This window comes from Papilio polytes, unplaced genomic scaffold (assembly GCF_000836215.1).
Source record: "Papilio polytes unplaced genomic scaffold, Ppol_1.0 DF824158.1, whole genome shotgun sequence".
Classification (NCBI taxonomy): domain Eukaryota; kingdom Metazoa; phylum Arthropoda; class Insecta; order Lepidoptera; family Papilionidae; genus Papilio; species Papilio polytes.
This window is the reverse complement of record NW_013525046.1, coordinates 2937777-2952381: the sequence shown is the minus strand read 5'-3', so window position 1 is coordinate 2952381 and position 14605 is coordinate 2937777. Positions and strand designations below refer to the sequence as shown.

General features: G+C 33.1%; 2 protein-coding genes across 2 annotated transcripts; one reads left to right on the top strand and one right to left on the bottom strand.

Moving 5' to 3' along the window:
- Positions 1-1539: 1539 nt before the first annotated feature.
- Positions 1540-5259, bottom strand: LOC106111523. Its single transcript, XM_013293642.1, has 5 exons — positions 5249-5259; positions 4948-5080; positions 3927-4147; positions 2821-2928; positions 1540-1714 (listed from the first exon to the last, which is right to left on the bottom strand). The coding sequence occupies exons 1-5, from the start codon at positions 5257-5259 to the stop codon at positions 1540-1542; spliced, it is 648 nt and encodes a 215-aa protein (XP_013149096.1).
- A 1671-nt stretch (positions 5260-6930) lies between these two features.
- LOC106111522 lies at positions 6931-10752 on the top strand. The gene is made up of 4 exons (XM_013293641.1): positions 6931-7065; positions 8765-9015; positions 9781-9897; positions 10602-10752. The coding sequence occupies exons 1-4, from the start codon at positions 6931-6933 to the stop codon at positions 10750-10752; spliced, it is 654 nt and encodes a 217-aa protein (XP_013149095.1).
- The last annotated feature ends 3853 nt before the right edge of the window (positions 10753-14605 follow it).

Sequence of the window (14605 nt, the reverse complement as noted above, 5' to 3'; positions counted from 1 at the left end):
TAATTTATAAAATAGGATTTGTGAATTGCCATACTTTAGAACAAACTTTACAGAATTATTATACGGTGTTTGTGAAAGTTTACATGGATGGATGTATGGATATCTGTTAGAGTTTGTAACCCAAACTGCTGAATGGTTCTCGGTTTTTGGCATAGACGTCTGGAAGAACACAGGCCACTTATTTATGTCATTAAATACCACGCGGACGAAGTTGCGATCGAAAGCTTGTTTCAAATATAAAACATAATATCACATAGGATATTGTAAAACTCACGCGTTATCCCTGTTTACATTATAGACCGACCAAATCCCCTACACTTATACAAAGTCTGTGTAAATATCTCACAAAAAATAGTCCGTGCGTGACCCGTTTTAAGTATGAGAGTCACTTTATTTGAAGATACAAGCAGTATACAAACTGTATCTTTTATGAACACGCATTTTACCTATGAGTCGTAAGCATCTCGCATATAAAGTAACCGAGTTTTGTAACATGTATCCAACGTTTACTTAAACAAAAATAAAATAAAATAGAATAAAAACTCTTTATTGGGCAAAAATACATTTTTATAAAATTCCATGGGGTCTCCTGACCTCATTATATCACCTGTATTTTAGGAGGAAGGACCTTCTTTTATCGATTATCATATTAAATTAAGAGTAAGATGCATTACAAGGAAGGATATAATATTATATGTTACAAATTAACTTAGTGTGTTTTTTTGCGTGTGTGCGTATGTATAAATGCGAGTACATACGTGTGAGTGTGAAGTATACGTGTAGGTTAGTGTATACAAAAGGATAGATAGTATGGTATACGTAGAGAGCGTCGGTAGCTCAAGAGTCTAAGAAATTGACTTGTTCGAATTCCATAATGTACCAATGTGATTTTCGGTTTTTCGAATTAATATGTACATAATGTACCCGTCTCGTTATTACGGTTGTTTATTGTGCAACTAAACAGTTGAATTAACTGCGAAACAATTGACAATCGCACAACAGTTGTGGCATAGTTTAGTCTCAGGTAAAGTGACAATTAAGGAAGTGATGACTGAAGTGACCTATGGATAAGTTCTGAGTAAAGAATTCTACAATATAATAAACATTTATTGATAATTTATAATATTAGATTTATTTCACAGGTCATTGCGCGCGTGACGATAATAATCTATGCTAATAATTGAAGTTTATATAATGGCTACTATAGAGGTACCCTTTGTAGTGGCTGTTAAAACATTTCGGTCTTAAGACCTGCTTAAGCAGAGATCTGTTTTCTTCGTTCTACGAATATAGACAACTAACTTTTGCCCGCGACTCCTTCCGTGCGGAATTAAGGAAAAACAAAAGCAAGTAGCCTATGTGTTTTTCCAGACTGTACTCTGTGTGAAATTTCATTCAGATCCGTTCAGCCGTTTAGACTACATACTCTAACAAACATCCATCCATCTAAACTTTCGTATTGATAATATTAGTAAGATAAGATGTGTATATTCTTTGTTGTATGTAAATAAATGAAACAAATATCTCTTTCAAATTATTTTATTCATCCCTTAGCATAGATATCAGTTCCATCACACCTTGACCCTCAGGACAGTTAGTGTAAATAGAAGCACAGTTAAACATCTGCCGACCTGCGACAGCCGCGTCAATGTACGGAGACATCATGTCGTACCATTCAGTATCACCTTCGAATGGAGAGCGCCCGTAATCTGGTCTGAAATTATTTTATAAGTGTCGTTAACTAGTTGTAAAATTATTATAATGAACAAGAATTAGATGTGTGTGTACAAAAATTGACTAAACTATCCCATAACTGTTTAGTCACGCTATAATTCCTCGCTTATATGTACGCACGCTACTCTATTTTTAGTGGTGCAACTAAACAGTTGAATAGACTGCGAAACAATCGACAATCGCATAACAGTTGTGCGATATTTAGTCAAAGGTGTACGACCGCTCTAAAAGTTATCAAATATAATGATTCAAAGTAATATTATTATTAAATGTACAATTTTATGTTCACAAAACAATGTATTCAGTGAAAAGATTACAAAGAATTGAAGTTTTTGAGCAAAAATCTTTTCATCCTGCATTTACGGGATTAAAGTTTGGGCCTGGTTTTATGATGGATGGTAGGAGGCGCCACTGTTCCACTAGAGTGGTGCAATTAGCTATGCTTTCGAAAAAATACGCAACTGGAATTTCACTTCGAGCTTGTTTGAACTCCGCTTATTTCGTTTTTTATTAAAAGTCAAGTTTTATTTAGAATTTTTTTCCTGCTATTCGTTTGACTTCATTCTTCATTTGTCTTTGTTTAATTCAAAAAATAATTTAATTATTTTATAATGGTTAAGTATTTTATAAATTTTCAAAATAATAGCTTTTAGTTTAGCATACAATCGTAAATGTATAGTCGCAAAGGTGTATAAATATCACATAGTTGTTGCCCGCGACTTCTCCAACATGAAATTAAAATATAATAAAAAACATAGCCTATGTTACCCACAGATAAATTACCTTTCTAATGGTGTAAGAATCTTTGAAATCGGCCGAGTAGTTTTTACGTGAATCAAATACATACAAACATCCAAATCATTCCTCTTTATAATACAAACTTTATAATATAATTTTACAAATACGTTTCTCTCAATTCTTTTTTTTTTTACTTCTAATTTTAAATTCGGTATTTTGTTCATAATATTAGTATAGATATATATTAAAGTGTTATAAATATTTGTAAAGAGGATATGATTTCATTCATCCGAAGTGAACGATAGAATAAATAAGCCAATCCCAATTGAATGAACGAAGTATACATACGTCAGTAAAATATGTATAATTTCACCAACAAGACCCTCTTCACCGACTGGATACTGCGCGGCTTCGCAAATTGCTCGCATCACGCAATCAATGCCGTTCATACCCTTCCTGGAAAAAATAATAACAATAAAAGTTGACTTCAGTAACCTTATTTTTACCGAGCGGCTTCAATCTCTTTACATTATAAAAACTCAATTTTAATATTTATATTGCATTCCGTTAAACTGTTATTTGCAAATGACAAGATTCAGTTGCTCAAATAGCACTTAGGGCCTTTGCTATTGACTGGGAATTAAAGTACTATAACTATGGCAATCTTCATTCTTTACTGGTATTGGCTTGTAGTTTAAGTCCCTTTCAAATTGAGTATTTTTTTCCAATTTGCTTGCCCCCTAAGATTAATAGCGTGAAAATATGAACCTAAAGCGTGTCGTAAAGACAAGGATTTTTAACAAAATAAAAATTTCTCCAAAATTATCAACTGTGATAACAAAAAAGTGTGTTTACGCCTTGTTTAGTTATTTTTTAAATTAATGACATTTTTACTTTAAAATCACACATATTGTTTACAAGTAGGTTGCTGTTGAGACATCCTTTTAACTAAATATACTTCTTGTATATTAAAACTGTGGCCATAGGTCAGAATATAGTTAATGTAATATTTTGCATTTTATGTCCTGATATCACCAAATGAAACAGAATTTTTGCAATCAACCTATATTAACAAGCTCACGGCGTACCAGGCCGATTTCGGCCTGACGCGGTATTCAAGCTGGTGTGGACGAAGAAAATTATGTCCCTTTCGCTAGTGCGTAACGATTATCTCATGTGTATACATTACATTATATAAAATGTATACATTATGTTTCCACAATGTTATAGTAAGTTATACTATCCTAGTGGTAGTGGGTCTAGAAAGACCTGCCACGCACTGGCGGAATCACTGGGAGCGCATTATCCCGCCGCTGCACCAGATAAAGATTTCACTTGCCGCAGTTAACGTGTTAATAGGTCATACTGAGCAAAAATGTAGTTATCATTATCTGATCTACGACCACATTTAATATAGATTGATTTATCAAATTGCTGTAACAATAGATTCTTACATTTGTAGCATATCCGCTGCCGCTTTGTAGAATACGAGTCTTTCGTCACTTCTCTCCTTTAGTTCCAGATCCCGCTGTTCTCTAGATACCGTCTTGATGAAGTAATATCGAGACAATTCGGATACATTTTGAAATTGTAGATACTGATATTGAAAATTAATACCAAATGCTAAGTTGACGTGATCCTCGTTATGAATCGGTACTGCCATACCGATAAGTAACTGAAATATTCATAAAATTGTTATAACCTTAATAAGTTAAAGTTTAAATATTCTGTTTTTAACTCTCTACTATTGCTAAAGGTTAAAAGTATTATTTTCTCTTATGCGATAGAGTTTAAAGTTACTTAGTTAATCTTATTAATATTACAAATGCGAAAGTTTAGATGGATGGATGTTTTTAGAGTTTGTAGCCCAAACGGCTGAACGGATCTCGATGAAATTTGGCGTAGATGTAGGGGATAGTCTGGAAGAACACATAGGGTATTCACTTTTGTTTTTTTTTTTAACTCCACGCGGACGAAGTCGCGGGAGAAAACTAGTAATTTTATAAATCCGAAAGTTTAGATGGATGGATGTTTGTAGCCTAAACGGCTGAACGAATCTCGATTAGATTTGTCATATATGTAGAGGATACTTTAGAAGAACACATAGGCTACTCACTTTTGTTTTTTGGAACTTCACGCGGACGGAGACATGTGCAAAATCTATTATAAATAAATTAAATTTGGTAATTCTATGAAGAAAATGTTTTAAAACGATCAAAGTAAAGATTACAATCATAATGTCTTAATATAAAGGAAAACTTCAAGTATTAATGAGAATGATTCGAATTGTATTAGTCTATACCAATTGAGAACTTACCTAGATAGACTAGTAAAAAGTATGGATTAATATTGTCAAAAAGAATAGGCTTAAGAAGAGAGTGGATTCAGTTATAACGACTGATAAAAATGTATGGAAGAGCAGCACATACTGTGCCGACCCTTCATTAAATTAAATAAATCAAACAATAATATTACCTTATATGTACCTCCATAAGGAAAAACCAAAGGAATACTGTTAATCTGCCTTCTTGTTCTAAAATCTTCTAAACTATCCAAAATAACAACTCTTACTAAAACAGAACAAACGAAAAACAGACCTATTTCAAACCTGAAAATAAGAGAAAAAACAATTATAATCAAAACTGTATATAAACTGAACAAGTTATTCACTACGTACGTATTTTAACTATTTTAATAAATACAGAATTAAAAAAAAATAGGTTGTTTATGTCAAAATACGTGGCAAAATAAGAAAACAATTTCTAATCAATATTACCTTGTTTTCATTTTTTATTCTTTGTATACATAAAACGTGAAACTTAAAATGCTTGCATACTTGTATATGTTATACATAGTAAATGACACGCGCCATATTTTAAGTCATATAAGCTCACACCGCGCGTCAGACCGTGAAGTTTTCTGTAAGTTCCGGCACTCGCAACCCGTCCGTTCTACTTTAAGTATTAAGACGTGTTCACACGAGTCACATTTTTCACACTTTGAAAAGACATTTTTCAATTTTTTAAATCACTATAAATTTTTGATTATCGTTTTCGAGATCGTCGGTGGCTTAGTGGTTTAAGCATTTGACTTGTAATCTATATGTCTTGGGTTCGAATCCCGCCATGTACCATTTTCGATTTTTCGAATTTTCATATGTACAAAATTTACACGACGTTCTTACGGTGAAGGAAAACATCGTGATGCAACCTGCACATGTCGGTGAAGAAATTCAAAGATATGTGTGAAGTCAACCAACCCGCAGTGGGCCAGCGAGGTTTACTATGGCCTAGTCACCCCTTACTCAGCGGATCATGATGATGATGATCGTTTTCATGTTTGAAATAATACGTTTTTAAAATCTGCAAGTAATGTCAAAGAGTACTTACGGCACAGAAACATAAAACGGGTTGACCAACGCCCACATCGACGATTAGCAGAGGTATATTTCAATTCAAAAGTGTTTCTTTTTACAAATTTCTTTTGAAAGTGTTGAGAAATGTTGAATTACTCTGTAGGCTACTGCTAAAACGACTGTATGTAAAAACAATCATGTTTTATTTTTAATTAATAGGTCAAATCCTAGAACCAGAGCAGAAACTAATGGATACGTACACTTGGAACATTTATCTATACTAATATTATAAAGAAGAACGATTTGTAATCGTCTGTATTGAAATAGTTCAAAAACTACTCGACCGATTTCAAAATTTTTCGGGAGTGTTCCGAGGAGTTGTTTGAAACCATCCTCACCATCTCGATGGCTGGCGTTCCACAACCGTGTGGATTTCGCGGAACTTTCTGCCCCGCACAGCCGCATTTTAGAACTGTCGTCGACGGTATTTCCAAACCAATACTACTTAGGGTCCTTCAAGAAACTAGCCTTTTCCTCAAAGGCCGCTCGTTTGCCTCCTTTTATTAAAAAAAAAATCTTTCACTTATAGGATGTTTTTTATTATTATTTTTTTATTTCACGAAGACAAAATTGCCAGGAACAGTTCTTCATATTCATATAAAAATTTCTTTAACAATAATTATTCTCACTCTAGTGTGAACTCGTGTTTATTTCATAAATCTCCGTAGTCACATGATTCTATCCATCAGTGCACTAATTTGTTTATCCAATAAACACGTCACGAGACGAAACATGAAAATGGTTTAGAAGTTCACTCTAATTCCGTATACGAAAGACATGTTTTTAACACGTTTTTTTAAAGAAAAAATCTAAAAAAATAGATATACATTTTCTGCTCACTACTTCTACTTCGGATTCGTAATAATTTTAAAATATTGTCGTTATTTACATTTTAAATTTACTGATTTAAGCTTAACTAAAGGACATTAAATAAAGCCAAAAAAGAATTTATATAAATTGTAATATTTTATTGTCTATCGCAACACGTAATTGAAGTTGTCTATTCCTATCCTAGTCACTTCATACTTGAACGTTGGTTTATCATGTACAGAATATATCTCTTGATCTTTGTTCTTTGTATTGTACCAAATATCAGCTCGAGTGTATCAGATATAGGAAGTGATGTCTTACAAAGAAGCAGGAGACAATTATTGTTCCCTAATTCAACTCTCTACCAGGTAAGGTGTTTAATTATACTTTTGTGATCAACAGAGAGTAACAACAATTTGCTATGAAGCAAACTAGCCTATAGCTTTCTTTGATGTTTCGTTTTATCAGTAAGTTATGTCAATTTTGAACATATCAGTCTAAAATTAAAACTTTACTAATGTAAATGCGGAAGTTTAGATGGATGGATGTTTGTTAGATTTGTAGCATAAACGGCTGAATGGATCTCGATGAAATTTGGCATAGTCTGGTCTGGAAGAACACAAAGGATTAGTTTTTTTTTTATTTCCAAGCGAACGGAGTCGCGGGCGAAAGCTAGTTAATAATAAAAGTCTTATTTGCTATCACAGCCAAGATTATGTTAAAATTTTGCTATGATTTATTTTCATTTTCAAAAATAATAATTTTTTTTTAAATATACTATGAGAAAAAAATTAAATAAAATCGACAATTGAGTTAATAATTAAGAATTAACTATTACTAATTGTTTATTAAAATAATCTAATATTAATTACTGAAGATTACTGTCGTGAAAACTTGCATAAAAATATTGTCTGTTTAAAAAAATAATATAAGCCGGCGCACATTTGACTAAACTGTCGCGTACCCGTTGTGCGATTGTCAATTGTTTCGCAGCAAATTCAACTGTTTAGTTGCACAACTAAAAATCGAGTAGTGTGCCCATCTCCATATAAGCTTATAGTTAGTAATTAAACGAGTAAACAGTTGTGGGATAGTTTGGTTTCAAGGGTGCGTACGCTAAATATGTTATACAAGGATTTGAAAATGGAATTTCGCTGTCCGAATGTTTTCTATAAAAAAATGTTTAAAATTTATTTTAAATTAAAACTAAAACAATACACAATCGAATATTTTAGTTGAACGAGTATTACAGTTCAAAACATCAGTCATTCTATTACTGGAGGCATCGGAGCGTTTGATTAAATCCAAACGAAAAGCTTTATTTGCCATCAGCTTTATTTAATTGAGTTCGCTATATCTACATATTACATTTCGATCCAGATTTATATAATTCATTCGGTTATCTATTGCAAAAGTAGTTTTTTAATTACTCTTCTATGTTACTATCCAATTCTAGTCAGTATAAACGAATTTGCGTCCGTAACGCCGTCTGTATTTGTTGTGTTCATCCAAATTATCCTCTACATCTATGTCAAATTTCATCGAGATCCTTTCAGCAACTTAGATAAACTGTAACAAACATCTATACATCTAAACTTTTGCATTTATATAGTATAAATAATCTTAAAGGAGAAAGAAAAGATTTACATTTTTATATAAATTGAAGTAACTCAAAAACTACAAGGCCGATTGCAATAATTCCTTCTCCTTAAACATAAGTCATAGTTATTACAATTGTTATTTCGCGGACAAAGACGCAAGCAGCAACTAGTATTTTATAAAGAAATAATTGCAAGGGTAAGTGTGGAATAGGATGAAAAGGACAATACATCCATTTTCAATATACTCCCCTGTAAATTAAAGAAAAACCAAGAATCTGCAATTATTAGGAGCTATCTTAGGAATTGCAGATACGTTGTTTTCCTTTATCTATATGATATCTACTGGCTGTTACCGTGTCGACTAACGTGACTTATTTATCCACTTTCTATCTTCTAGTATACCAATACCATTTGTTTGTGAATCTTGATTTCATATAGAGTAACAAAGTTCATCTTTGTATTCCAGTTGACTATTGGCTTGGGAACACCATCACCAGCGAAACTGATCAACGTGAATTGGGCAATACAAGCAAACTTTCAATTACCGTGGAACAGATCTCAAATACCATTTGATATATTAGAAACGGACGCTACTTATAGCGGAGTATCTAGAAAACGAGAAATAAATGCACCTGAACTTCAACAGAAAGAAGAATATTATCAAAATGATGCCAAACTATATCACTTTTATAAATATCTAGAAGATGTTTTAAATGGGTGAATTTACTTATTGAATTCCGTATGTCTTATTGACTGACTATCGCCCTTGATTTCGTCCGCATGGAAGAAAACAAAAGCAAGTAGCCTATGTATTTTTCCAGACTATCCTCTACAGTGGTAGTGCCCGCTTTAACATCTTAGCACGAATGGGCCGGCACGCCCGGTGTAATACCACGATCAAAGACAGGCGTGAAATGAAAGCAATTCCGTGTTTCGTCTGATGAGTGTGGTGCCGGAGGCCTAATTTAAGTCCCTTTCTCTTTACCATCCTTTTCTTATAAGGAGAGGTTGGGAAGGGGAAGTGGATTAGACGGTGGAGGAGATGCATAGGAAGGGGAATTATCCTCTTTATGTGCGTCTCCTCCTCCGTCGTATAAGGGTAGGCAACGCATCTGCAATTGCGGATGTCTATGGGCAGCGGTCGCTTCACCATTTTGGCGGATTCTAGTGTCCGCTTGTTCGTTTGCCACCTTATGTTATAAAAAAAAAACATCTACTCGAAATTTCATCGAAATCCGTTCAGCAGTTTAGGCTATAAACTCAGCCAAAATTTTTCATTTATGACATTAGTAAGATTTAACAATATGCATTTCACATGTCAGTGCACAAAAATATACACATGTCTTAAAGTGAATTTAGTTATGAGCTGATAGAGATACATAAGGAAAAGTAATAAATAATGTGACTTATAAGCGATTCGGTCATAAAAACCGATTTTAAGGTATCGTATAATCTCAAATATGCCTTACTTTGTATTTCCAGTTATGGTCACAATGGTTCATCTTGCGTGTTAAGAACACTTTGTCATCTTGCTACTGAGCCTCTGCATGTCGACGATGAAGAAGATATCCTACATGATATAGCATCTTTTATACTGAAGTAAGTTTTATTTAAAAACAATCGAATCATTTACGTAATTGTGCGCCAAACTGGACTCACACGGAGTAATGCAACGAATTCAATGACACGCTCTGTTAATCTTTTTATTTTATAAAACAATGAAATCGATATAAACAAACCTACATTCATACATAAATATGTATAAATATAATTATATGTGATTGAATGTGGATGGCTACAAAGGTAGAGGAAGACCGAAGAAAGTATGGATGGATTGTGCGAAAGAGGATATGCTTAAGAAAGGAGTGGATTCAGATATGACGACTGATAGATGTGTATGGAAGAGCAGCACATACTGTGCCGAACCTCCGTAAGGGATAAAGGCAAGTGGATGATGATAATACTAGCTTTTTCCTGTGACTCCACTTGCGTGAAATTAAAAAACAAAAGTACGTAGCCTGTATGTTCTTCCAGACTATGCTCTACATATAAGCCAAATTTCATCGAGATCCGTTCTGTCAATTAGGTCACAAACAACCATCCATCATCTATAATATTAGTAAGATTCTCTATCAATCGGGATTAACATAAATTCTGCAAAAAAGAGAATCGAACACCAGACTAACATCTGAATACCTTAAAAGTAAAATTTTGTTGAATAAATGTCCAAAAAAAATGTTAATCGTTTAATTAACTTTACCGCAGTTGACGGACACATTAATATAAATATCTTTCATTTTCAGTCCCGAAAACGATCGCCATGACGACGGTTCAATAGTCCCGGAAGCGACGCCCTACATCGACGCGCTCAAAGCCGAAAACGTTCAACAATGCTTCAATAAATACGATTGCTCGATTCCCCTTATTGATATGTACACGAAATTAAATATGTAGAAAAAATGTTATTTTATTTACATCGCTTACGCAATTTAAATAATATAGAAAGAGGAAAAAATATGCAGTTTACTTGAAGTTATTTAACCATAGTAAAACAAATGCCTGTTAATAAAAATTAAATTATATTAAAGCGTGAATAAAGAAGAAGGTAAAGAAAGTTTAAGAATACTGGCTGTTGCAAGCAACTTCATCCCTGTGAATTAAAAAAAAACAGTAAATAATATAGCATCTTAGATTGAACATAGCTTTTTATTGGCGAAAAAAATTGTACTAAATTATTGAGTTTAAATAAATAAATTACAAAAATACAAATATTTCCTCTTAATAATCTACATCTATACTATTATAATAAAGCCTAAACACATACTTTGTTGTTGCCTAAGATGTCAGCAATCACAGCATATTTTTGAATAATTCTTTTTTTAATAAAAAGACTACACTTAGGTCTCGCTTTAGGCTATATATTTTCTCGCCATCAAATTGAGGGGATAAATATTTTGAATAAAAACCCTAACGTGGGAAAGAGACTATAAGTTGCTGCAAACATCAAGGAAGCAAAATTGCCAAGTTTTGTCATGTCATGTCATTTTGACTAAAATTGTATTCCGCACAGACTCATATAATGTTCAGAGCCGCCGAAGTATATGACCACCTCTATACAGTAATACGATTTTTGCCAATCATTTTAAGTTCATCGTAACTATTACACCAAATTTATATTATAGGTCGCGTGCCGAATGTATAATCTCCAAATTAGATAAACACGATCATCTATGTTTGAAAATCGTGATTATCATATTGGAGGCGATTCAAAAAGTAAAGTACAAAAATCTTACTGTCAACTAGAGGTATGTAACCTTCCACAGTATGATTCAAAAAATTATACAGTAATTCGTTTCTCACTTTTATATGGTTGACAAAAAGGTTGTGTGTATACATTCAGTCGGTCTAAACGACGATTTTGACGAGTGAAGTATGATCCGATTATTCGTCTTCCCTGCAGTATTATAGAGCATATTCAATCGGCACAAAAGAAATAAAGTAGACGAGAGAAATCAGAATGCAATTATTAAAATTTTATTTGTTTGTTTGTTACATTTGTCAAATTATTAATTGAAAATGACATGACATGATTACAATGTATTTCAATCTTACTTCCTTGATGTTGGCAGCCTGGAGCTTATTGTCCCTTTCCTACATTAGGTTTTTATACAATATATTTACCCCTAAGTTTAAGCATGAAAATATATAGCTTAAAGCGTGACGTAAATGAAAGGCTTTTTATTAAAGTAAGAATTATTCAAAAATATGCTTTGATTGCTGACATCTTACGACACAAAGTAGTGTGTGTTACGCTTTATTATATATACGTATAGATAAATAAATACGTGTTTTAGCATTGAAATTTATGATATTTGATTATGAATAAAATCTGTGTTTTAAAAAATAGACAATCTACCCTACCCTAGTGTTATATCATAATTCTTATATGTGGATTTTAATCTCTCTTAAAATTACCTTTGTCGTAAATTGACTGGAATTATTTTGTAATTCCCTTGCTCTTGTATTTATATCTAATATTTCTGTCTTCACATTTAGATAGCTTTGATAATGTATTTACCGTATTTCGGAACTACCTTCAAGTAAATCCATCTCAAACAAAACTTTAACTACACCCAGACAGAGTGAAACTTCATTAGTTGTTGCAATTACAAGCTTGCGAAGGAGAGAGCGTCTTAGCCTTCTTGCAAAATGCATTTGCGTCTGCTGTAACATCTTTACTTAGTGCGCTGGTCAATGTGTTTAGAATTTTAATAGCTGTTTAAAAATCAAGGTTTAAGAAATTTTAATATATTGGTTCATGTTCTTGTTTCTGTAAGTTTGTGGACACGTGTAGTCTAGACTAGTTCAGTTGCCATACCCATCCTAGTAAGGAAAGAATATGTAGGGAAAGATTAGACATGTAATGGAATGTGAAGGAAAGTTTTAAGTTCTTTCTTTTTTATATAAAAAAGGCGGAAAACGAGCAAAGGGCCACCTGAATCCACCGAAATGGAAAGCGACCGCTCCCCATAGACATTCGCAATTGCAGATGCGTTGGCTACCCTTAATTGACGGAGGACTAGACGCACATAAAGAGGACATTTTCCCTACCTATTCTCCTCCACCGTCAAATCCACTTTTCCTTCCCATCCTTTCCTCTTAAGGGTGGAAAGAGAAAGGGACTAAAATTAGGCCTCCGGCACCGCACTCATCAGACGAAACGCGGAATTACTTCCACTTCACGCCTGTTTTCTGTGTGGTCGTGGTATTACACCGGACTAGGCGAACCATTCGTGCAACGATGTTAAAGCGGGTTCTACCACTGTTCTGTTTTCTTGATCACCTGTCATATTTGATTTTAATCATATTGTACAGAAAATTCATCCATTCTTTTCTCGTTCTTTAATGTTACTGTCCAAACTATTTTTAGCAACATTCATCATCAAGTTACCCTTGTCCCTATTGAGGGTCGGCACATTCTACTCTTCCATACTATCAGCCGTCATATTGGAATTTTCTTCTTAAGCATATCGTTCAATCCATTCAATTCGTTCTACCTCTATCTCTGTAGCCATTCAATATTAATACTTTCTTGTTTAGTAACAACCTGTATATCATACAAATAATACATCACCAAAAATATTTTAACCGAGTTAAATCAGAGCAACAATGACGTCGATAAGTGAACATTACATATAACACTAGTTATTGTAACCGTTAGTATTTTTGGCGATCACGACTTTGAAGTCTCTTATGGATTAATGTTTCTGTTCATGCAGACTAGAGTTTAAAGACTTATTTGGTTAAGATTTAAATTTAGAATCAATTGCTATTTTAATTGGAAAAAGTGTATATGAATAGGTCCATTGATAAAAATAAGTGTTCTGTATTTTATAAATAAAGTAAGTTTTTATACATGCAAAGGCGCGTATTTAATATAATTGATAAAGATTGGATAACACTTAAAGAAATTAAATAAGCTATTGGATTGCATTATTAGAATTAAGAAATACTTATTAAAGTTAACTAGACTACATTGAACAATTTAATATAATTGCTGTAGAAAACATTTCTTATGTAAAATTATCATTTTCAGGTTGAGGACGATCATCTTCATCACTAGCTCTCTATAAGTCCCCACCTAGGGGCTCGAAGCCTACCCTAAGTAGGACTAGGACTAGGCCATAGTCATCACTAGTTCGTCAGAGGACGAAAATGACAGAATAAAATTAAAAACAAATTAAAAAAGACGTTCACAATCATTAATGGGATTCAGAAAAAAGAGATAATGAGAAGAATTTATCAGATAATATTTGTATGTTATACTTGTTTGATGTTATTTGTGTCATTCGAGTACAGTGAGGCGAATGAAGGAAAACTGACAAGTCGTAGAAACAAAAGATATCTAAGCTTCAGTAACATATCACATTTCTTTGTAAGTAAACAAATTTTAATATTAACGTTTAATTCAAATTTCATTTATTTGTATCCACTTGGAATATGTTCAAGGAAATGTTACCCGACTGACAAAGGCAATGCTAACACGCGTATGCAGTTTTATGTCAGTAAATTTCTACAAATTATAACCCTATAATAAAGCTGAGAAAATAACCAATCGAGTGACGTAAGTCGTAGATCAAAGAATGAATATACACACTGGTAAAATAATTGGATAGACTATGGTATTCTACAATAGCCGTAGGGTTCCAAAAGTAGACTATGTGTTCTTCCAGACTATCCTCTACATCTATGCCATTCATCGAGATCGTTAGCTAGTTTAGGCAACAATCTCCAAAAATCAGGAAAC

Excerpts from the sequence above, each read along its gene's own strand:
- LOC106111523 (XM_013293642.1), bottom strand. Across the intron at positions 4,148-4,947 it reads CTTATGGAGGTACATATAAG|TTACTTATCGGTATGGCAGT; the intron begins GTAATATTATTG and ends TGAATATTTCAG. Across the intron at positions 1,715-2,820 it reads ATTATACATATTTTACTGAC|ACCAGATTACGGGCGCTCTC; the intron begins GTATGTATACTT and ends AAATAATTTCAG.
- LOC106111522 (XM_013293641.1), top strand. The coding sequence starts at position 6,931 with ATGTACAGAATATATCTCTTGATCTTTGTTCTTTGTATTGTACCAAAT. Across the intron at positions 7,066-8,764 it reads CTAATTCAACTCTCTACCAG|TTGACTATTGGCTTGGGAAC; the intron begins GTAAGGTGTTTA and ends TTTGTATTCCAG. Across the intron at positions 9,016-9,780 it reads CTAGAAGATGTTTTAAATGG|TTATGGTCACAATGGTTCAT; the intron begins GTGAATTTACTT and ends TTGTATTTCCAG.